This window comes from Erythrolamprus reginae, chromosome 1 (genome assembly GCF_031021105.1).
Source record: "Erythrolamprus reginae isolate rEryReg1 chromosome 1, rEryReg1.hap1, whole genome shotgun sequence".
Lineage (NCBI taxonomy): Eukaryota > Metazoa > Chordata > Lepidosauria > Squamata > Dipsadidae > Erythrolamprus > Erythrolamprus reginae.
This window is the reverse complement of record NC_091950.1, coordinates 215,275,444-215,301,130: the sequence shown is the minus strand read 5'-3', so window position 1 is coordinate 215,301,130 and position 25,687 is coordinate 215,275,444. Positions and strand designations below refer to the sequence as shown.

Here is a 25,687-nt window from a genome sequence, read left to right as displayed (position 1 = left end):
GGGGGGTGCTGGGAAGCCCCCCAGCCCGGCTGTGACCTTTTAAAACAGCCGCGCGGCTTCCCAGCACCCCCCCCAACCCCGAACCCGGAAGTTCGGCAAAAGTTCGGGGTTGGGGGGGGTGCTGGGAAGCCCCGCCGCCCGGCTGTCACCTTTTAAAACAAGGTGACAGCCGGGCGGCAGCGGTTTTTTTGCTGGGTTTTTTTTTTGGTTGCACGGATTAATTGACTTTACATTGTTTCCTATGGGAAACAATGTTTAGTCTTACGAACCTTTTGTCTTACGAACCTCCCCCTGGAACCAATTAGGTTCATAAGACGAGATTTGACTGTATATGTATAAAAATAAAATAAAGAAAAAGTTAAGAGAGGGGGAGGAAAGGGGAAAACTCACAGGAAGTAGAATTTCTGAGAGACCAAGGAGAATGGATGAACAGGGGAGATTAATAGAATGGAAGAGGGGTGATAAGATATATGTTAATAGTTTTATTTGTATCAATGGTATTAATTGTGTATGATTAATTATGGTGTAAGGTTTTTATGGAAGAGAGGTATGTGATGATAAATTTATGAATAGTGATGATGCAAGATATATTATAGTAAATGCAATTGTTAGAATGTGATAAAATTTGTATAATTTTTCTCTTAAAAAGTTTTTTAGTTAATAATTTTATATCAGATTGGTAATGATGGTTAGAATTAAATCTTGATGGTGAAAAAGGTGATGAATTAAGGGGGAATAAATATACAATAGTAAGTGAATTGTTGGAAATTTATAACATATCAATAATTACTATTTTAGAAGATTTTTACATAAGATTTATATAATTTATAAATCTGATTTAATGTTGACAAGAATTTTGATAATTACTGAAATTGTTGGAATGTTATAAGATCTGTACAATTATTACTTTCAAGGGTTTTTAAATAAGACTAGGGGCTTTTGGTATATTGGGAAATAGGTAATATTATCAACCAATAATAGTAAAAATACCTAGAATAATATTATATAGAGAGAGTTCCTTGTGAGTTGGGCGGCATACAAATACATACAAATACAAAATAATAATAATAATAATAATAATAATAATAATAATAATAATAATAATAATAATATTCATCATCATCATCATCATCATCGTCATCATCATCATTATATATTTTGTATGTTGTGTATGTTTTTAAATGTAAATTTTTTTAAAAAAATTCTGAAGGTTTCCTTGCAGACCCTTTCCCACCTTTTGCTTTGAATGACACAATTAAGGAGGAGGGAAAGAGAAGATGTAGCTACCAAGCTAATCCATTCCAGAAAAGCAGTTATGACTAGTCTCCCATTTTGTGGTCATGAAAAAAGATGGAAGGAAATCATGGACTTTTCTGTTTTTGATATGTCTGCCTTCTGGCAAGATGTTCTAGAGAAAGATTATTTCCTCTGATGCAAAAGCAACTCTAAACTGGAAAAAAGATATGATTGGGGTGCTCATCAAAGCATTGCAGGAAAAGATAAAATTAATTCATAATAATGTATTTATGATTCCAAAGGTTTTCCCATAGGACCTCTTCAGAACTTTTTAATTATTTCTGGCATTTTAATAATAATTACTGCTGTAGGCATTTACTAGCATTTTTGGATTCCTAAAAAAGATTTTGTTTAGAACAGAAAGATTTCTGTGCAAATAATTGTAGCAAATCACTGTAATATTACAATACCTATTTTACAATGGGGAGCAATCAGGGATAAATTTACCCTTCTCTGGAGGTTGGCATTCTGCTTGAAAAAAACTAAGGGTAGAAATTTACTGAAAAGGGCCCATCAACTATTACTGAAAACTTCCAACCTTCAATGAAACATTAAACAAGAGACCAACTTAAAGAGTTTGTGAGTTCCAAAGTAAACCCCTATTTTGACCCACAAAGAAAATTATATATAGTAAACTACCAAATATTTTATGACATTATGTTTTCAGTCATTAGCTCTCAGCTAAAATGCTAAGTGTCTTAAACACATGGTATATTATACAGACATCACTGATTGTGCACACCTGCTTCATTTAGATAGAAGCAATTTTACTAAGAAGAGTGAAGGCTAACCTATTTACAGGGAAACTGAGTTATCCATCTTCCAAATGTAATATACTATTCATTAAATGTACTCTTTGTTTCAATGTACAGACTTCGTTAATATGCATTTGATTTGGATGTCTGATTGTGGTTTTTAATGTAATATTTTAATATTCAGCACAGTATATATCGATGGGAAGAGCATGTTTGCTTATTTCTTCTCTCCAGTTAAATGAATGGATAAAAAGAATTCAACCTTATGAAGTTACATTTATAAGTCACATAAGTGTAATTACCTAATTATTCTACATCACTCCACACATACCTTAATGCCCACATAATTTGATGGAATCATAGGATTTGTCAGTGCAGGGAGGGAGGATTCATGGATCTGTTCCCCAGTCATCACTTTAGTGGCCACATCTATGAAATCCAGGCCAAGGGACTTGGATATAAATGGAATAGATCGTGATGCTCGCAAGTTACACTCTATCACCTTCGAGAGAGATGGGAAAAATCTTTTAACGATTGCCTATATATTGATTGCAAAGAAAGATAAATACCACATTTATATCAATAACTATTTATAATATTACAAATTATGGACATTATTACAATATTTTTCATATATTTCTCTATCCTCCTGCCCACACACATAATGAAAAGACAGACTTTACCTACATCCGCAATGGATGCATACAATAAGATGGAAAAAAATATTTTAAACTCCCAGCATTTTCTGAGATTACATTCATTCAAGACGGTCACTAATAGCCTCTAAATTGTTAATCAATACTGAAAAACATTTCCAGCATGGTTTTTATTATTTCCTAAATCTATACAAATTACATTCTTCCAAGAAACACAACAAGCTTAGAAGATAAATACTGTAGATGAGGTATACAGTATAACAATATACATGCAAAAGGGTGACAAAGGGATTATCAAAGGAGAGGAATAGAACTCACTCATAAGCTTTGGCTTCATCATGAACACTCTGAAGTTTCCGCTTGCCATATTCAAGCAAAATCAAGTGTTTGTAAAAGCAGCTTTGTATATGATGAAGATATTGTACAAGCTTACCAAGAATACATGCAATAGCATACATTTATTTTTGTTTTGTTTTTCCAACTGATGCCATGGACTTATTTTAGTGGGGCTGTGAAATAGAACTACTTACTGAAGCGGGCCTTCAGCATATCTATAGTGAGAGAAGGTGTGACAGTAGCTAAATTGCTTTCCTGGATTTTAGGGAAAGATATCCTGGCTGAGGGTAGTGGAACAAACCCAATGCAATTTTAACAACCAATTTCAACCAACAAGCATTTTTTTTTTAAGTATATACACTGGCTGTGGGTTGGAGAAAAGCTAAGAAGTATTATAGTCAGAAATAGATAGCTCTAGTGTTTCTCTATTGATGCCTATGATAACTGAAGTAAGTGTAGGTTCCATGAAAATCACAGAGAAATGGAAGTACTAAATAATCTTTGCAGTCCTGACATTCTTCCGTCTCCCATTCCTACGGTTAATATTGTATCTAACACAGGGTGAAATTCAGTAAGTTCATACAGGTCCTGGAGAACTGGTAGTGGAAATTTTGAGTAGTCGGAGAACCATCAAGTACCACCTCTGGCTGACCCCATAGTGGGATGGGAATGGAGATTTTGCAGCATCCTTCCCCTGCCATGCTCACCAACCCACACCCAGAGAACCGATAGGGAAAAAAATTAAATTTCACCTCTGACCTAATATTGTAGTAAGTGAACCATCCTGTAAGCAAGAATACCTGGCAGACAAATGTCCTCTTTGCATTTTCTTCTAACCTATTTGTTTTTGAGCTATCCATAATCACTCAAGATAGAAAAATAGCAAGCTCTGTATATCGCAGAGTCAAACTTCTGCCACACCAATAAGATGAGTCGTTATAATATTCTTACAAATCTTGTTTAGTACTGATCTGATTTAAAGCAAGTGCTGAGCTAACATGCTTGCTGACAGACGGCAATTCTACAGAGCTTGCTTTCTCCTCAAATTACTGTATTATCTGGACAAAGGGAGCCGTTCTTTCAAAATTATATCACACTGCCTTATACAGCAGTGAATGACAGAATATCAATGGTGCATACTACAACCACGAGGCATCAAACAAGGCAGGTATTATACAACTTCCTCTAGCCTGAGCTGTACAGCAAACAGCAGCAACAGCCTTGAACAATTTTTGCCAGGTGTGCATGAAGAAACATGTGCATGAAGAAAATGTGCTATTAATTATTATGATTTACTATTTTCTACATTCAAAAAAGTCTCACCAACACATCATTTCCCCTGATGAGAAACTGGATATTGAATGGTCCAGAGATAGCAAAGGCATCAGCAATCTTTCTGGTTGCAATTTTCACCTATAAGAGTACATAAAAACACCTCATTACTAATTCAGCCAAATAATAAAAGTCCATTAAAGGTAAAATAAATAGAAACAGAAGGAGAAAAAAACTATTTAATTTTACCCATGTAGCCTGAGAAATGTGAATGTAAATCCAATGAAAGCTCTTATTACAATTATTCTAATTGTAAATCTTTAATTTTGATTTGATTTGATTTCATATTTATCTACGTCACAACATACTTCATAATATTTGATGTCTTGGTAATGCCAAACATAAAACAAAATAAATATCAGCAAAAAGAATATAAAAATCATTTAAAAACTTAGCATTCATTCAATTATATTAATTTCATTCTGCTATGTTTGCCAGTAATGGTGAACCTATGGCACGGATGCCACAGGTGGCACATGGAGCCATATCTGCTGGTGCACAAGCTGTTGCCCTAGCTCAGCTCCAGCATGCATGTGTGTGTCAGTCAGCTGATTTTTGGCTTGCACACAGGCTCTGGCAGGGCATTTTTGGCTTCCGGAGAGCTTCCGGGGGGGATGGGGAAGGCCCCTCCCCTGGCGCCAGGGAAGCCTTTGGAGCCTGGGGAGGGCAAAACACGAGCCTACTGGGCCCACCTGAAGTTGGGAAACAGGCCGTTTCCAGCCTCCAGAGGGCCTCTGGGAGATATGGGAAGCTGTTACTAACAAAATACCGCATTTTGTTCATGGAAAATTAGATGGTATTGTTTGAATGTATGTTGAGAGAAAAAATTTAAAAAATTTACACCCCCCAAAAAAACAGTCCTTTCTTCCTCCGTCCCTCCATTCATTTCATTCTTCCTTCCTTCCTTGTTCCCTCCATTTCTCCTTCCTTCCTTCCTTCCCTCCCTCCCTCCTTCCTTCCTCTCCACTTCTCTCTTCCCTCTCCCTCTTGCTTTCTTTCTTTCTCTCTCTCTCACTCTCTTTCTCTCTGTTTTTCTCTCTCTCTCTTGCTTTCTCTCTCTTTCTCTCTTCCCCCTTTTGCTCTCTCTCTCTTTTTCTCACTTTCTTTCTCCCTCTCTTTCTTTCTATCTCGCTCTGTCTGTTGCCCTCTCTCTCTCTCTCTCTTTCTCTCTCTCTCTCTTGTTTCTCTCTCTTCCTTTCTTCTCTGTGGAGGTCGGTGAAGGTTTTTCTTATTTTGAATGTCGCACGTGTGGGGGGCGGGGAGGCTCGGCACCGGCATATCTGAGACAGAGGGGGCCGAGGCGGCCGCAGCTCCCTTTCCTTCTCCCACCGCCTATGTCTACCGCCGGCACCTCCCGCCAAGTCGGCGGCCATCACCGTGGGTTCCTTGGGCAGGAGCTGCCACTTCCCTCCAGGGAGCCCAGACTGGGCTGCCCAGAGGGAAGTGGCAGCTCCCACCTGAGGAACCCACGGCGACGGCCACCGGAGGTAGACATAGGCAGTGGGAGAAGGAAAGGGGCTGCAGCCGCCCACCGCGGATGGGCCAGTGCCGAGCCTCTCAGTTGGGGCCTTTCCCCCCCCCCGGCGGGCTGGCAGGGGAATGGGAAGCACGCACGCCCACACAGCATTCAAAATAAGGAAAACCTTCACCGGCCTCCGCACTTTTGTCGCTCCCCGCCCCAACTCCAACACCCAGCTCTGTTGCACAGCCTTGGAAAAGGCTGCGCAGGAGGGTTGTTTTTGCGCACATGGCCCCGCAGCCGCACACCTTAGAGGGAACATTGGTTATGGGACCAAGGAATGAGAGTTCTCAAGATCACTTACAATAAAATCCTACAGTATAAGCTGTACTAACCACCAAAAAGTGTGCAATTACTTTATTCAACATTCATTTGGCTTAATATTCTGATAAATATTGTAGTTGAATAGTATTCAGATGAATTTTTAGAACTTCATTTTAGCTCCATGATACCCTTTTGATTTGTTTAGTTAACCAAATATTATTGACCTTCTCTAAGGCTCCTTGGCTAATTGTTTGTGCAGGAAACATCAGAGTAGCATCTCCAGAATGAACTCCTGCATCTTCCACATGCTCAGAGATGGCATGGCAGATAACCTGTTCCAAAGAGCCAAGAAAATATAGTCATTTTAGATGGGTTTAGTCAGATATAAACATGCAATTTATAATAATTATTATGAAGCCAAATGCATGCATTATATGAATACATCTGGCTAACTGGATTATTTTTCTAAATGTCTCCTAACTTCAGAAAAGTAATTTAGCACAAGGGTTAAGGAACTGAGCAATTGATGAAGGAATTTGTATCTCACACATCTCACTTATAAAAGTGATTTTGATTCCCTCCCTCCTCCTGTAATGATACTGACATTTTTATAGCGTCATCGTGGGATAGAGGATGTATGCATGCCATTTCAAAAACCAATAATGGTTTATTATCATCAATAATACTTATTACTTCTACTACCAAATACATCTACTAAGGCCTTTTTATATGGATAATGTCAGAATAGCAAAAGAGGACTTTGTACTTTCTAAGCATAATGAATCTACATTGGTGGACTTATAAATATATGTCTCCAGAAGCATACATTTTGCTCTATTCAGTAGTAGGGATTAATGGGAGACCTAGAGGGCTCATTCAGCCACTTTCATTTATTTGTCTCTGCTTCACTTTTCCTGTCTGGAAAAAATATTTACTCCTTTCTTCTCTTTTGATTCACCATCAAATAAAAAGCTCAGAGGTACATTTTTTGTCATAGTATGGTCACTGCCTTAATAGACCTGACTTGCTCAATGGGCTTGGTTCTATGTACTTTACATGTATGGTCTGCTTAGTATGATTCAGTGACTTAGCTAGGGGATTTCAAGCAGGGCTCTTTTTTATGCAGAAGAGAGTTACGGGATCAAGGAATGAGAACTGTGAGAAAACATGATAACCAGACAACTGAAAAATAGTTAGGTTGTGAATTTGAGCTGTAGTCCTTCAAGGAGCAATTTTTCTGGCAAATGAAGTTAGCAATGTTTTGTAAAGTCTGTGATCAGCAGAAGTAGGATAAATGCTGAATGTCAATGCTGGAGGGTTAAACCAGGATTACAGTATGGGTTGTTGTTTTTTTCCCCCGTACACAAAATTCCGGGAATTCTATCAAATTGCTATGGTCAGTTGTAATGATAAATATCTTGGACTGTGTGAGTTATCAGACTAATCTGGTATACATTATAACAGGGAAAGATGCCCAGTATCTAATGGCCCTTGTGAGGCGTTAAGGGAAAGGTTATTGTCACTGAACACTACACCCAGCAGTTTACTGTGGGAAGATGAAAGGCAAATAAGCAAAGGTGACAGCTTTTCGATGCATTACAAACAATGTTAAGTAAATGCAATGTTCCCTGCTGAAATTGAAAACAATAAAAGTAATTCCAACAAGCAAGAGCAAGCAATATGATCTTTAAAGAAGCTCATACTGGGGGGGGAAACAGATTACTGACAAAACATTTCTCAAGGCTAGGTGGTTGTATAAAACCTTTGTTCAGTCTACCTTTGTTTAGCTCAGCTGTAAAGAACTATCTAGAGTTGAAAATGGAACATTTGTCAAGTCTCTCTACGATCATTTTATAAATCCTAAGAAGAAAAAGCAAAGCAGAAAAACGTCTACCTTTCCATTCTTTGCAACTGCATCCATTTCCACCTCTCTAGCTCCTTCAATGAATTTTGTTAGGACAACAGGGTGTTCCTGTTATAAAGAGAGAATATTTTCAGTATTCAAGTTAATAACTACTTTTAGAAATAGTTAATTGAACTGGGGAAGTAAAGTTAAAAGAAAAAAGTGTAAGGAAATTGCTCTCACAAAGCTTTAATGGCTCTAGGGAGTTTAAAATGGAAATAAAAATACTGTAACAAAACTGAAATCAATTACACACATCTCACTAATTTTAAAGAAATGCAGACCTTAGTGTACACTTCGCTGTCAAAGTCTGCATTAAATTTCTTTCTCTGCGGAAAGTCAATCACTCCCTCTCCTCACCATGAGTGCAATTGGCAATTGTAGCCTTCAATTTTATATTCCTACAGAGATTTCTTTTCCCACCATCACAGTGTTCTTGATTCATGATCCATCCATTGGGAAGAAGGAAGAAAAATATAAATTCAAGTCTGCCTCTCATAATTCCGATATGCAAACTGCTGTCGATATACAAACTGCAGTAGGAAATGATATAGTCATTTTTACAATATCTCCTAGGTGCCCCACAAATTTTTAATTTTTGAATAAGAATGTAAGTAAACAGTCCTTTCTGCAGAATATAATTTGCAGACAAAAAGATACTTCAGCAATAGATGTTCCACAAAGATGTTCCAGTCTTTTTTCAGATGGGAATCCATGAAACCTCCCCGATCTTGAACATCTTACCATAGAGTCTAGTTGTTGGAAGCAAGTTCTAGAAAACGGTATTCTAAGACATTGAAACCTATTAATTGTTAAAGACTTCTGTAACTAGGAGGCTGATTTGTGTTGAGCCAGCCATTTCAAAGACTTAACATATTTAAACAGTGCAAAATCATCTTGGGCAACCACATCAATGACGCGTTGTTTAAAAGTTTTCCCGGCCTTCAGATCTGATTGGGCTGACAATTGGATAGCGAATCCGCACTGTGAGGTGGCCTCTGAGAGTAGATCAACCAACTGGTTGATCTTTGAAGCAGAGCTTGGGTGTCTATCTGAGTCAATAGATAAGATCTTCAGCTATTAATTGAAAACTTAAATTATTAGATGGCTTTGTATAGGGGATGTACCAGCTCTGCTCTTACTGCTGGAGTTGGAGTAGCTTTGTATAGGGGATGTACCAGCTCTGCTCTTACTGCTGGAGTTGGAGTAGATTTATCCACTCCACAAATCATTTTAAATGTATCCATTCCAGTAAGGAGGCATTTATATATCCCCACAGCTGCACATCATATGTGATCAAATTCGCTTGACATTGAGTGGCATATAAATTTAATAAATAAAATTGTTGCTGTTATATATTTTTATTATTGGAATTAGACAGTCTTGGTAGCTGTGGTTAGTGAACTGCCTGAATAGTGTTGGTATAAGGTATAGCCCTTAAAGAGTGCTTTTTGTGGGAGGCAAAAAACTGTTTCTACAAAACAAATTCTAAGTATTAATATGACTTAGCCTAAACTATTGTTAAATTCATGCATAAATGAAGAAGTGAGTCACAGGAACAGTTCAGCACCTTCATTGTCTATTAGATAGACCTAATATGGACTGCAGGCAGGCTGCAGAGAAACTGCTTTTAAGGCAGTGGTTTCCAACTTTTTTTGGCCATGTCCCTCTTTAGCATCTCTAAAATCCTGAGGCCTCCCTCCCCCATGGCATATAATTCTCATTATTCAAAAAGTGAACTACTCATGCAGAGGAAGCCTAAAAGGCCATTAACTAGGTTTAAACAAGGTTCCAATTGCCCCCATTAAAAATGAAATTGCCCCCCTATGGAGCGTGAGCCTCACGTTGGGAACCAAGGTTTTAAGGGCTTCCCTGAAGCCTGCTAACCCTTGACATGAGTTTAATTCCCCTATCACTAAATTAGCCAATCAGCAGCAGCTATGCAAATAACTACTGCGTAACATATTTGTTCCCTATGCAGGTTCTACTTATACCTAGCCCACCTCTTTGAAGGGGAAAGACCCTACCTTGGTCCTAGATGTATTGATAACCAAGTAATTGAATGCATAATGTGAACTAAACCTGTGACTTCTCATCCCTACTAGGGTATATGACATACTGTAAATACCATGTCATTGGTATAAAGCAGAATATGTGCATGTTTATTTTTAACTTTAGGCATATGCATATCAGTTAAATGAAGGGATTTTAGTACATGGTTAATATACAGATTAAATAAAATGTAGCCAATATACATTTTTGTCTGAACCCTTTGATACTAATTTTCTCTCATGGGAAACAATGTGATCCTGTGCCTCCCCTTAGGCATGAGTTTAGTTCCTTGATTAAAGTGAGGAGTTTGGGATCCATGCTCAGGTCTGTAAGTTTTTTCCAAAGAAGGCCCCTGCTCACTGAATCAAATGTTGCAATGAGGTCTATAAAAGCTGTTAACAGTTGACTTCCTTTAGCTATGTATTTTTCTCTCAGATGACATAAAGTAAAACAGTAATCAATAGTGGAGTTCCCAGACCTAAATCCAATTTGTTTTTCAGATAGCAAGCATTTCTTATTTTCCCAGGTTTTTTGTGTCTTTTGTACAAAATTGTGTCTTTTATACAAAAGATAATTGACGTACAATTTTGTTATGATGTCAATTAGACTAATCAGTTTATAATTTCATGGAATACCCTTATCACCCTTTTGGTCAATGAGGACCACAGCAGAGAGCTCCCAACCAGATGGAATTTGGTGGTAATTATTTATGAGTAATTAAACCTGTAAGTAAGGAAGTCCACCAGTCAATGTGACATTTGAATATTTCAGGGTGTAGATCTTCCCCTGGAGTTTGTATCTGAATGAGTCCTCTAGTCTCCTGTTTAGTTATTAGAGATCAGAGTGGGATGGAACTACAAACCTCTTATAGATCATTTTATGACTCCTCTAATTCATTACAATGTGGGGCAGTGAATAATTGGCTATAATTACTATAAAAACATGAAGGCAGGAATTGGGATATCCAAGAAAAACCTGGAGGTTAACATAGAATAAAATAGAATAGAATAGAATAGAATAGAATTTTATTGGCCAAGTGTGATTGGACACACAAGGAATTTGCCTTTGGTACATATGCTCGCAGTGTAAATTTAAAAAGACAAGATACATTTTTCAGGAATTATAACACAAGGATTGTCATAGGGTACAAATAAGCAATCAGGAAACAATCAATATTAATATAAATCGTAAGAATGCGAGCAACAAAGTTGCAGTCATGCAGTCATAAGTGGGAGGAGATGGATGATAGGGATGATGAGAAAAACTAATAGTAATAGTAATGTAGCCTTAGTGAGTAGTTTGACAGTGTTGTGGGAATTATTAGTTTAGCAGAGTGATAGTGTTCAAGAAAAAACTGTTCTTATCTCTAATTGTTTTGGTGTGCAGATAGAATTGTTTTGAGGGTAGGAATTGTAACAATGTGAGGGGTCTGTAAATATTTTCACAGCCCTCTTTTTGACTTGTAAATGTTTTTTCTGCACTCTTTAAAGAGTGTAAACTGATGTGCTAACATTTTGCATTTTACTAGACTTCCTATTTCCTTTTAGAAGCAAAACCATTGTAAAGTCTATTGAATTCTGGAATTTATTTTTGAAAACTGTCCTTCTAAAATCAAAAAGGATATACAGAAGAACATGAGGTAGAACACAAATAAATTAGTGGATTGGGCAATATATTCCTTAAAATCTAAGAAAGACAAATCATATTTAATATTTCTCTTGAAATGAAAAAAGAAGTTTAGTATAGATAGAGATTCTAACAAACCACAATAAATGTTGATGGGCTTGTAAATTACATGGCTTAATAAAGTTCAGCCCACTTCACAAGTATTATAGATCATGCCAGCTTTAATTGCTCCTTCTTCTCATGTATGTTTTCTCTTTTCTTCTCTCTCTCTCCCCTTCCCCTCCATCTATTACAGTTCAAGATGGGTACAAAAATAAGTTATAACAGTGTTATATTTATATTAGCATCAAGTAGGAGGATATCTTCTGACTATGGCTTGGTTATGACTTGCCTGGGTTTCTACATTTCCCACCCCCCTTTCCTGACTTTTCAGATCTTTATCATCGTTTGATAATCTTTCTTAAACTTTTATATCACCTTTTTAATTTGCCAATGCACTGATGGTCTTTTTTTTTTTTTTTAAAGAAAAATTAACTCTTTGAACTGGCTGGAAAGAAATCTGGCTGAAGAAATAAAAGATACGCCATGCCAAGCTTCCAGGAATCTGATTGGGTATAACTCTTACCCCACTTCTGCTTAGCAGGATTGAGAATAAGTAAGATGCTGATGAGATGTGGCAAGGCAAGGTCAAAGGAGAGATGAAAGAAGAAATGAGGACTGGATGAGAAAAATAACATAGGAAATAATGAGGGAAATTCAGGGAAAGTGTGTTGTAAACCTCTCTTCCCAATGGCACAATGGTATTCTGCATATTAGTAGTTAAAGTTTTCCCTAGGTCTGTTTTAGTTCCACAGCAGTACAGTATTTACAGCTGATTTGCCATTGCCTTTACTCATTTTTGTTTTCAAAATTTCTTAGGCTAGTTTACATCCCTGGGATTTCCTAGTGGTCTCCTGTTCAAGTGATAACCCTATATAGCCTTTAGAAAATAGTTGAAATTGGCTAGATGCTGTCACCTGATTTGAGTTGAAGATGAGATGTTTAGATTTAAATTACTGTCTTCAAAATATAATAAGCTGAGTCAGCAGTATACTAAACTCATTCTACTGTATAAGAGACTGATATCCTGCCCAAATCTGGTCCTGCCCAAATCTTGTCTCAATATTTCTCCCCATTATGGATGCCCTGCAATGGCTATACATTTTCATGGCCTATCATTCAGAATTGTATGATGTTTAGTCAAATAGTTTTTCAGAACTACCTGCTAGCTTGCTATCTGAATAATGCCAGAATTTCTTGTTTGCCACTTTTCTTTATATCTGAAATCTTGACAGCATCAGTCAAGAGACAGTGATGGTGAGAAAGCGTTGATGGCAATCTCATGGTCCAGGAAGCTAGGCAGGCACAGCCTCAATAAATCTTAACTGTATTTCTGATTCTCAACACACATTCAGTGTGTGACACTAAGCCAATCACACAGAGCACCACATTTTCTAAAAAGGAGAGTGCTCCCAGCTGGAACCAGATGTCCAAAAGTGATTGGTATGTTGGATGTTAAGCTCTTGAAAATCTAGTCTAAGTGGCTTGATAGAAGCTGCTAGCTGGCTCATTTTTGAAAGCTGAAGTCCTGACAAAAGGTCAATCTTGGAAAGCCTATTTTTTTAATCTGAACCTTACCTTCTGTACTGTCAAGAGAAAATAAAGTCCAAATATGTCCATGATGAGAATGTTTTTATCTTCTGCCAAGTAGTGGCCCTAAGGACATAACCTTATCATCTGCCTATGCATGTAAACAATTTATTTGGTCATATATTCCATTAAGATGATTCTGGACAACGTAAACGTAGTTCATAAAATCAGTATTCCAAAACCATGCTCTAAAATACTGTTTTTTAAATATTTATTCTCCGGATACCTTTCCACTTTTAAAAATTTTGAAGGATCCAAAAAGAGCTTTTATTTTTGGGGGTTATATTTATCAATATTTACCATATAAAAATGAAACTGATGTATTCACTTCTTATGATGATTTTATTTTATTTTAATATTGTATTATTTTTCAGCGCAGGCTGGCAAATAATTTTGATTGTTGATGAAAGAATCTCTGGGGAGCCCCAGAGGTCTTTATTCTTTATTCTCCTGCCATCAGGAAGGAGATATAGAAGCATAGGCAGCCGTACAAATAGGCTGAAGAACCGTTTTATCCATGGGCTGTCAGACTTCTGAATGGAAAAATAATTTTATAACAACAGTACGATTGACTTGCGGGGCTGGTGCGATGTGAAATAAGCTTACATAGTAATACTGTGTGTTTGTTAGTAGGATCCTGGGTTTGGATTTTGTGTCTTTCACTGTGAGTTGTATTGGGTTGGGAAGTGCACAAAGGGAGACTCATCCAATCTCATTGTACACATGTGGTACTCTGACAATTTGAATTTGAAGGGATCCTAGGATCATACTTTAAGAAACAGCATGGCTCTAAAAGATCCCTGGGATTAAAAAGCCATACATCTTCCAATTACTAAGACAATGCAATCAGATAAGGAAGGGTGCTTAACCTCTCCTTGCCCAAATGCTTGTGGGAACATTTGGATCTTTAACACCAAGCAAAAGGCCTACAGGAACTGTTCCATGCAAAGATGTTCCACAAGATAAGCACAATGACACAGAAGTGGTTTATCATAAAATGTAACATAAATAATAAATAATATTAATATTAATAAATAAATAATAAATAAATAAATATAAAGATATATTTAAAATAGTGCTAAATATTCGTCGGTGTCAGGGTTGAAATATAGATTTTGTTTATTAGTTTGTTTATTACCCCTGAAGTGAATGCTTCCAAATCTATGGAGTCTCTGCTCGCAATGTCCACTGTTGACTTTGCCAAATCTGGTAGAAAAGAGGCTCATTTCTTCCTTGGTGCCTACTGACAAGAAGTATCAAATCATCTAATCATGTCTAGCCTTCAGCAAGCTTCTCCTCAATTATTTCCCTAAAGAGATTTTAAACTGCCATAAGTTTCCAAACTAGCACCAACCTATAAAACTGACTGCCTGGATGAAAATAGGTTGGTCTGTTCAGTTGAATTAGAACTTTCTGCCAACCCTGAAGCAAAATACCTTTGTACTGCAGTTCTCTTAGGTTTCTAAATGAAAACATTGCCTCCCTGTCCTACAGCTGGATCCCATTTGTTCCATTGTGTAAAGGATTAGCTGTAGATTCTGAACAGGGTGGAGGGGAGTGGGAGACGATGTTTACATTTCACAATTCTTTCCAGTTATTCCCCACCACAGAATTTCCCAAAGGGTGTAGTATACACTGTTATATAATCTAGCCTGATTTGGCTTTCTCTGCCAGATCAAAAGCAGTATGTCCAGGTAATTAGTGATTGGTTACGCTGGTAAGCATCCTTAGACATCTTAATCATGTTAAGGGATTACCTACCGATTCTACAGCTTTATCATACATAAAACATCAATGTCAGTGACAATTACAGAAGCAACTCAGCAGAAACACAGCATCATTGAATGGTGTATAAAAGAAATGGAAGCTAAGTTATTGCTGAATTTCTAAAGTCTTCCCTGAGGCACAGATATGGAACAGGAATATGACTCTGGATTGAGATATGATGATCCCTCCAGAATTTACCACCAACATGCTAGTAAGAATATAAATAAAAATTTATAAATCAGGTCTGTTTCCTGTGAGTTAGTTAGATAGAAGGGCAATACAATACTCAATAAATATAGATACTCAAGAACAATATGGATCAATTAGAAATGGATAATTATGTTAATTGTGCTCAAACTACTTCACATCCTGAAATAATCAGTATTCAAATGTACAAAAAAATGAGGATATTTTAATTGAAAAGATAACAGTTTATTTGTACAAGTGGGAAAGGAAGAAAAACTTGGTATAATACCTGTGAAACTCTGGTTGCCTCCGCCAAGAACTTCTTCATTTCTTTCTCTGTATGTACTACATTCATTGCTGAACCACTAATAAGAAAGATAAAACAGTTTTAGATACAAAAATTTCTTATATCTAATGATCTGAAAAGCTGAAAGAACTCCCCAAAAAGCAATACTATTCCTTATTTACCATTAAGGTAAGAATGGGTGAAAGATACTCCAAAGGAATAATTTTAAAAATGGTGCATGTGTGTGGGAGCTGGGAATCATTCTACTGCATCAGAGATATTCTAGAACATTGATGGCAAACCTATGGCACAGGTGGCACACAGAGCCATATCTGCTGGCATGCAAGCTGTTGCCCTAGCTCAGCTTCATGAGTATGCTGATTTTTGGCTCACACAGAGGCTCTGGGAGGGTGATTTTGGCTTCCAGAGAGCCTCTGGGTGAATGGGAGTGGGTGTTTTTACCCTCCCCCAGCTGCAGGAAAGCCTCTGGAGCCTGGGGAGAGCAAAACACAAGCCAATTGGGTTCACCAGAAGTTAGGAAACAGGCCTTTTTCTGGCTGCCAGAGGACCTCCAGGGGGCACTGGAAGCTGTTTTCACCTTCCCCAGGCATTGAATTGTGGGTGTGGCCACTCACACATGCACGATAGCGCCCACCCACGCTCTTTCAGCATCCAAGGAAAAAAAGGTTCATCATCACTGTTCTAGAACAAGGTTTCTCAGACTTGCTGGAAAATTCTGGAAGTGAAATCCACACATCCTAAAGTTTGAGAGAGCAAAACTTTCCTAGCAAAACTTCTTTGTTCAGTCTTTTCAAATACAATTTGATGTTTGCCAGAAATGCTTCTTTGTAAAATGTGATCTAACTTAAGGACACTGAGGCTTTACATAAGATCTGGTCAATGCAATTTTAAAATAATTGTGCTATTAAAATTTAAGGCCAAAATAAATTATCATAGTTTTGCCAACACATTTTCATATTTGACGTCTTGTCAGCTGGAACACATGGTGAGATGGTTCTGAAAAACTATGGAAAATAGATAGACAGATAACTTACAAGCCAAATATGCAATTTCCATAGGTTTTTTGCCTTTAAAAAAAAGAAGATAGATCCGGAAATGTGCAGACTTCATATATCTAGAATATATATATCCCTCAAAATGTAAGAAAAAAGTTTCCCTGGATTCAGTTGAATTTCCTCCTTTTAAAATTGTAAAGAGGACAAATTTGAAACTTCATGAACAGAGATAAAGCATTGTTTCAGAATCATATTCCATCTGTCATTCTGCAGATAAAGCACATTCTTTTTATTTCTTATACCAATTATCTTGAAATGCCTTTCAATTACCCAAATTAATAAACCAGGTTTGGTATACTGGAAGAAAAAATATCTAGCAAAAACCTTAAACTCTTAAGAAAATTATTTCTTCTAAATTTTAAATATAGATGGCTATCTCCTCCCAAATTATTATTAGTGATATTTGGGGTTTATGTTTATATTTTTGAGAATTTTAAATACTTAGCAGATAGTATTTCAGCAATATTCAATCCTATTAAGTAAGGTAGAATTAGCTACGTGTCATATATTCTTAGTATATTTACAGCTAGTATGGGAGGCAGCAAGTCCTGGGTACATTAGAACAGTGGTTCTCAACCTTTCTAATGCCGCGATCCCTTAATACAGTTCTTCATGTTGTGGTGACCCCCAATCATAAGTCTAGTGCCAGTTCTCCCAACAGAACATTTGATTGGAAGGAGAGCCAGAAGGACATCCACACTGTAAATGCCTGATTGGTCGGATTATAAAAATATGTTCCAAGGGGCCAGAATAGAAGCTTTAATTCCTAACACCATGGGAAATTTGTTTTTTCCCATGGTCTTAGGCAACTCCGGTGAAACGGTCGTTCAACCCCATGGTTGAGAACCACTGCATTAGAAGGATATAATAATTGTGAGATTTGTGGGAAAAGAGCTATATTGGTGTTTAGTGACAAAAAAGTCAGAAGAAATCTGATAACATCTTTTCTAACAAACTTTATTAAAAAACATAACATTTTGTACATCCGAGGCAACTGATGAAATCTGCTGCAGCTCACAAATAATTATGTCTTTTAATAAAATTTGTTGATGGGAAAATCTACTGCTAGTTTACTTCTAAATCATTGGGGGTGGGAAATACATGGAAAAATCTCACTGGAATCAACTGCAAACAAAGAGCACATTTAATTCTTGCTGTGGATCATTGACTTCAAGACAACAAATCCAACTGTCTGCTAAGAAAACAGGCATTCAAAACAGATTTGGCATTGCAGATCTGTTTTGTTTACCCAGCTATTTGCAGCATGTGCATAAGAAGTAATATTTTATACAATGCTTATAAGAATATAGAAAGCTGTTTTTAAGTACATCTGGAGTCCATTTGGAAATTATAGTTTCAATTCCAATTAAAATTTAGTTTAAAGGTACATGTCAAATGAGTCATTTGTAGTAGTATAATGATTAAGGCATCGAACTAGAAACCAGGAGACAGTATTTTCTAGTCTCGTCTTAGACACAAAGCCAACTTCAGCCAATCACTTTTTTTCAGCTTTAGGAAGTAGACAATGGCAAGCCACTTCTGAAAACCTTGCTAAGAAAACTGCAAGGGTTTACCCAGGTAATTTCCAAGAACTAAACACAATTGAGCAGGGGTGTGTGTGGAGTTTTAAATACGTTTGTGAAGATAAGAATTTCTTTTCAAAACAATTTTAAATAATCCGTAGATTAATCTTTTACATTTTAGAAATATTTGAACTACTGTAAAAAACCAGTTTAAAAATGGGTGTGATTGAATTATTTAAAGTTAATTCATAATTAATTGAATGTTGAAGGCCTTATGCACACATCCTTATAGTGCCTAGCTACAGTACTGGCATAACTGCCTTTTCCTGCTTAAATATTCTTTCTGCTTCATTCAGTATCCGGGTTGCCTCCTTCAGACTGATAGTTCACTTTTCTTATTGGAAAGCTTCAATACCCATTAGCACTTGCTCAGCAAACTATTTCTCTTCTAATCCTCTCATCTATGAATAAGCTCCTCGCTACATTAAGCTTTGGAGAAGGATATTTAGAATATTCCTGCACATTAATCCAATTCATTGCCACTGCCTCTCTTTGTTTTTGTCAACTATGTCTTGGAAGAAAAGCAGTTGCCACAACATGTATTAGACAGAAAATAGTAATGGGGTGGGGGTCATTTTCAAATAGTCGAACTCAAAATATTGTCAGCATGATGTAGATATACCTGTTTCTAAGAGGCAGCAAGAAATGAAAGTGGAAAGATGAGGGTTGAGAATGTGAACATTCTTAGGGCTGTTTCAAAGGTATCATCATTCACAAGGGCTTTTCCTCCTTTCCTCACTTTTTATGAGTTAATAGCATGCTATGATAAATTACCAGAATGCTGAAGACTGTTGACATTTAGAGGTAGTTCTTCAGGATTCAGGCTCAGGAGGAATGTAAGAACAAAATAATATTAAATGTACAGAAAGCACAGCAAGTGTCCACAAAGAGCAGGGGTAGGACTGTTCCCTACGGTAGGGAACGTCTTTCCGGTAGCAGAAACCGTGCATGCACCGAGCTCTGACCGCATTGCCTGCTCTCTGCCCTCCCATGCCGCAGGCATCTCTTGGCGCACACGGTGATGGCATCCCGAGCAAGTTATGGCCTTGTCAAAGCCATGACTTACTTGGGGCACCATTGCCGCACCGAGAGATGCCTGTAGTGTGGGAGAGCACAGAGCTTGGGGCCGCCTGGGTGGCAGACTGCATGCCATCTTCTCAATGCGGCCCCTTCGTGAGCAAGGTTGATAGAAAGCGAATGTAGTTAGGGTCAAGAATATAATTAATACAAAACATAAAAAATAATTTAACCTGGATGATGAAATTAGAACTACATGGATTTAGTAAACACTATTATTAAAGTATATACCAAAATTAAGAATGATAATTATAAATATGTTTGAGATGATGTTAAAACAGGAAAAAATACTAAGGAAATAAGGGTTTTTTAAAATACTATATTAACAGTCTGTTGAGTAAAAAGGTTTTTTTAAAAATTTATTTAAAGTAGAAATCACTCAATGAATGGCTAAGAAGGGGAGGGAAGAAATAGTTTTTTTGGAAAAGGTTAAAGGTGGAGAGGAGAGAGGAAAGAAGGAAGGTTGGGGAGAGGGGAAGGAAGGTAGATGGGAGAGATGGAAAGTATATGTGGGGAGTGAGAAAATGAGATTTGAATGCAGACTGATAATTTATTAAGAAAAAGGTGTAAATATGGATATGGAAACGATTGGGAACATGGATTTAGACACTGTTTTTTATGTTTGCTGTTGTTCATCCATCGTGTTCGAGGAAGACCTTGACATCTAATGTTTGTAAGGTATATGCATTGACATTTTTATGAACATATGTGAAAAAATAAAAAAACTTTTTACAAAAAAAAAGTGCCCAAAATTGACAGAGTTCCTTCCTAGATTGCTTTATAGAAGTTCTGGTTTGGAAAAACTACAAACTTGGTTCAAACTTGATGTAGGATCCAGCTTCCTTAAAACAGGATAATAAATTGTAAATAAATCCTTCCTTTTTGGGGGAGGGGGATAATATGTAGAATCTCTATATATGCAACTTAATTAATATTTATTATTTAAGGTGCTGCTTTTCCAGATATTAGTAGCCAGAGGTAAAGTTTATATGAGTCAGGAAAGGATAGATATTGTCCCAATATGTCCTTGTTATGCAATGGACATAGTCATGGATATTTGAGAGATCAAATAAGCTGCTGATCAGATAAACAAAATAAGCCCATCTGTAGAAGCATTAGCTACAGAGAATGATCATTTTATTGCCAGTACTTTCCAGGGCCTTGAAGCTACAAAACTCAATTTTCCAGTTAAGAAATCATCCTTTCCTGGCATTGGAAAGAGAGATTTTTTGGACTATTTATAGGAACCAATTTGATGCTGTTGTTTTTCAGCTTGAGTTTCAAGCCATAAAAGGCCTCAGAATTTCTCAGTATAAGCTCTTAAGGCCTGGTCAGTCATGCCATCAGATACACCATAGTGTCAGTAGCAATCATGAAAGGCCTTCCTTTGTGTAAACTGATTTGCTCAGAGAAATGTGAAGCAAGTGAGTAGAGAACAAGAAAGTGAATGGCTCTGAATAAGTTCTAGGTAAATGGGACTAAAAAATGAAGCAAAGATGGTAGAAGGAAATTAAAAAGGAGTGGAAATAAATATCATTAGATGTTTATTGTATCATATGTATACAAATTTGTCCAATAACTCTCTCCCATGTATATACAAATATACACATACATACGTTTATGGATAAATTATGTTAATACCTATGGTTATTATTATTATTATTATTATTATTATTATTATTATTATTATTATTTAGCCGCCCCGAGTTTGCGGAGAGGGGCGGCATATAAATCCAATAAATCTAATCTAATCTATTATTATTATTATTATTATTATTATTATTATTATTATTATTATTAGACTTGTATGCCGCCCCTCTCCGAAGACGTCCCTCTCTGAAGTAGCTATATTTGGAGTAAATGACCTTTAGCATGCCAGATATTTTTTTTAATTAATATTTTTATTGATTTTTATAATATAGAACACACACACAACATATAACATATAACATATGCTCAGTGATCCCACCACCAGACAATCAATCATACCCCACCACCAGTTGGGGGTATTTCTTGTATAAATCATTTAAACCCAAGAGTGAAATATTTATTTACATATTATAGAATGATTCCAACTTGTTTCTTATTCCTTGGTCTCGGATCCTACTCGCCATATATCGTCTTACCTTGTCCCATCGCCCCATCAGCTGTTGCAAATCAGTTTCATTAATCGAATTCATCCTTTTATCCATAATCTTGAATTGAATGTGGTCCACCATATACCTATACCAATTTTACATTGTCCATTTTGTCGCGCCTTTCCACCCCAAGACTATTACCGCCTGAGCGCTTTCTATCGCTGCTTGTTTTATTTCTCTGTATTCTCCCATCTCACTACTTTTTATTAATACTGCCATTTCCTTAGTAATCGTCCATCTTATATTTAATATCCTATTAATATCCTCTTGCACTTTTTGCCAAAAGTTCTGCACCACTGGGCATTCCCAGAGCATATGCATAAACACTCCTTTATTTTGGCACCCATGCCAACAGATACCTTTAACGTTCTGCTGAAAATGTGCAAGTTGAACAGGTGTGTAATACCACTTATGTAATATTTTCCTTCTCATTTTCCTAACTCTTGTATTCTTGATTTTCCTTATATTCTATACTGTATTTTCCATCTCTTGCACCTCTACTTGCATCTCATTTTGCCACTATTTAGTCAATCCTTGGATCACATCCCCTGCATGCCAGATATGTCTGGGGTCAAAGAGTATAAGAGCATGATTGCCTTTATGTGCTGCACATTGAATTTTTAGAAACATCTGGGTAGCCACCACCAGAAATGGAACTAGAACCATTATTTGATCCTCCTAAAACTTGACTTTTCTTCATTTGAGGGGTTCTTACTATGAGTATGGGATTTTTTTCATTTTGTTTACTTTTTGCTACATGCTGATTGTTACATTTCATTACACCCAAAACAGTACAAGTGTATAGTAGATGAAAACACAACAGCAGGGTTAAATCTAAAAGGCATATTTCCTAAGAAAGCAACCATCAGGACAAATATGCCAGTCTCTACATTAATTAGATGTCCAGTTGCTGAATGGTGAAACTGTTAAGTATGGCACTCTTAGTATTACAATCTATACAATCAATCAATGTAGGAATTTCAACTTGTGCTAACAGAACATGCTTTACCTCAAAACATAAGAAGGTCTCAACAAGCAAGGGTAGCCCACCGCCTTTGCAAATTCCACAGCATCTTCCTATAGAATTGGAAAATATACTTTATTTATAATACTGGTAACATTAAACTCAACCTTCTCCATCCTGAAGATTTTCATATTAAGGCATTTGGATATATCTGCAGAAAACTTGAATCCTCCAACATTTGCTATTTCAATAAGGCTCATACCCATGACTTGCAATCCTCTTGATAATTCTGTCTTTCTACCTTTTTAAGGGAAACCCTCTGATAAATTGGAGTGGCTGAAATTTCTCCCTATGCAAAAGGAGGCTTTTTGTTATTTATTTATATTACAGTATTGCCAAAGAATAAATGCAACTTTACAATTAAGCAGATAAAATTATGTCATGGATGTTGGCTTCAGCTAATGACTAGCCCAGCTTCCAAATAGATCTACCTACCAAAGAACTGACTGCTTTCCAGGGTGCCTGGGCCACCTGCAACTCATCAAGAACAGCTGAGAATACAGATCTGTCTTCTGCACGATCAATCTGCAGTGGATTGGTACCCATGATTTTAACTCCATTTCTGTAAAGTGGCACAGCTAGGTTATTTGGGATCTGCCCTCCTACAGAGATGATGCAGCCATCACATGCCTAGGAGCAATCCAGAGAACACAAAGTGTTACATACAAAATTTGCTAACAATTGCAGCATTTCATTTCCCCAACAGACGGTCTCTTGAAATGTTTGGAAGCAAGGGAAGAAACTTGTCTTGCTTTTGGCAGAATCCTTCACCTCCCCCCACCAAAGTCTGTCCAAAAAGATTGGGTACTCGTTGCAGCTGCATATTTGGTATATCTAAGCAGTGCAACTAAATGGATGGCAGTAAGCTAATATGATGAAATCTTATTTTTCTTTTGAACAGATCCCATAATAGTATGGATAGCTCGGGAATCTATCTATCTATCTATCTATCTATCTATCTATCTATCTATCTATCTATCTATCTATCTATCTATCTATTGAATTTATAGGTCGCCCTTCTTCAAGCGGACTTAGGGCGGCTTAATGATATCCATCCTTATATCCCCTTAACCAGTAATGGGCAGCCAAAATTTTTACTGCCACACTGTGGGTATGGATTATTTTGTGGGTGTGCTTTTATGGTCATGCGACTGGGTAGGAGTGATTGCCGGCCATGTGGTCTGGTGGGAGTGACTTGAATTATCATCATCATTCAAGTGAACTGTTAAATCCTCGACTTACAACCTTACCAGTGTCACTCACTGGGGTGAAAATTTGCTTTGTGTTTCCCGCACTCTCCTTCCTGGGTTGCCCCCCCCCCCCGCCTTAGGCTGGGTAGTTAGGCGAACAGGTGCTGCCAGAAGCATAAATGCTGCTTCTGCTTGCACCTTAGGCTGGAGGTGGCCACGTGAGGCTGGAGGGGAGCTGGGCAGGAAAGAGGGAAGCTTGTCTGAGGTCAGGAAGGAGGAAAGAGGAAAAAAGCAAGGAGCGCAGACACAGCAGCAGGGGGGAAACAGGAGAGCTGAACCGAGACCAGTAATCCAGGAAGTGACAGCCGCTGATCAGCTGGAGCCGCACACACATCTTCATTTCCACCGGTGGAACTGTGTTCCATCCTGTCCTGCCTGCTGCCCACCCCTGCCCTTAACCATAGAAGCATCTCTTAATGAAACTAAGATTCATGAATCTTTAGTACATGATCCATCTCTATCTTTTCAAAAAAACAGTTGGACTTATTTGCAAATGGCCTCTCTTACATAGTTAAGCTGAGAACTCTTCCACTGTTTTCCCTGAAAACAAGGACAAAACTAAGCAGGTATTATGAACTGCATTGTAACCTTTTAGGATCAACCAGGTAAGAAACAAGTGTAGAGAAACTTTCAAAAACATGGCAATGTTTGTTTGTTTCCACCAATTTACATTTAAAAAATATAATAATCTTAAGGAGCCCTAAGACTATCACAAAAAGTCAACACTTATTATGAAGTTATTATAATGCCACTTATATATGCATCTGTGATTGTCTTTATGTTTATATTTTGCATTTGAAAAATTACATCCATATCAACACTATTGTCCTCAAGCATAAAATTAAGCACGTGTGTAATTGCTTTCACTGTCACAGGTTGAAATTAAGCTCAGCAAGGGCAAGGCAATTTATGCCATAAATAACTGTGAAATAATTAAATTAGCTTATAAGAATTGTGCAATATGTCATCTTTGAAACACAGTTATATATTTATTTGGCATTCATTATTGAACAGTTACTAGGATTAACTATTTGTTGTAAAATATGGTGTCAGTATCTAAAACTAGTAACTTTAAGAAATGCCCTTCTAAAAGAGGAAATACAACTTTGATTTGACAAATGATTTAGCTTATTCTATGAGGTCTTGAGCTTCCTTACATTGAAAATATTTGGACCATTTTTAAAATGAATTACCTCATGTTGGTAGATATCCAAGATCCTCTCAAGCGATAGTTCCTCAAAGTAAAGCCTGTCACATTCATCAAAATCAGTGCTCACTGTCTCTGGGTTGCAGTTTACCACAACTGTCTTCTTGGAGAGCTGACGCAAGGTACGGATGCAAGAAACAGCACACCAGTCAAACTCCACACTACTTCCTGCCAAAAATAGAGTTGGGGTTTTTAACAAATAACATTAGGCTGGAGGTTTAAAAAGCAAATGCTATGTCAAGGTCAGAGGACGGAAGTTTGCAACTGTAACATCACGCCTGTATCCATTGACAATATGTATTACCTTGATAAATGAAGTGCCTTTGTGAATTTTTGGATAGTTAATAAATCCACTGAACAGCAGCTTCTTAAAATTAATTTAACATATGATGGGTCAGGCTTAATAGAAAATGTTCATCTAAAACCATAGCTAAAACATAATGAATAAATATATTTTCTGCCCAGGTATTCACCATGTTTGTGGAAAATATTTATAGGTTCTGGTCTTACATTTGAGCTCCACATTTTTGGTGGAATTTCCAAGCAGGTTTCATATATAGATATATGTACTGTGCACTAAGTTCAGGAAATCAGATATAGATTCAGGAGAAGCTGTCCTTCAAAATATGTAGTATACGTATCAATGAAATATAAAAGCATTTTTA

The 25,687-nt window shown here is 37.0% G+C and overlaps 1 protein-coding gene across 1 annotated transcript in view; it reads right to left on the bottom strand.

The window, feature by feature from the left end:
* CPS1 (carbamoyl-phosphate synthase 1) overlaps positions 1–25,687 on the bottom strand; it is a 188,391-nt gene that overhangs the window by 29,993 nt on the left and 132,711 nt on the right. The window contains exons 25-32 of the mRNA XM_070737805.1: positions 25,009–25,190; positions 23,001–23,195; positions 22,551–22,618; positions 15,671–15,746; positions 8,053–8,130; positions 6,383–6,490; positions 4,367–4,456; positions 2,383–2,553 (exon numbers count right to left, since the gene is read on the bottom strand). Of these exons, the coding sequence (XP_070593906.1) occupies positions 2,383–2,553; positions 4,367–4,456; positions 6,383–6,490; positions 8,053–8,130; positions 15,671–15,746; positions 22,551–22,618; positions 23,001–23,195; positions 25,009–25,190 (968 nt within the window). The remainder of the gene's footprint in view (positions 1–2,382; positions 2,554–4,366; positions 4,457–6,382; positions 6,491–8,052; positions 8,131–15,670; positions 15,747–22,550; positions 22,619–23,000; positions 23,196–25,008; positions 25,191–25,687) is intronic.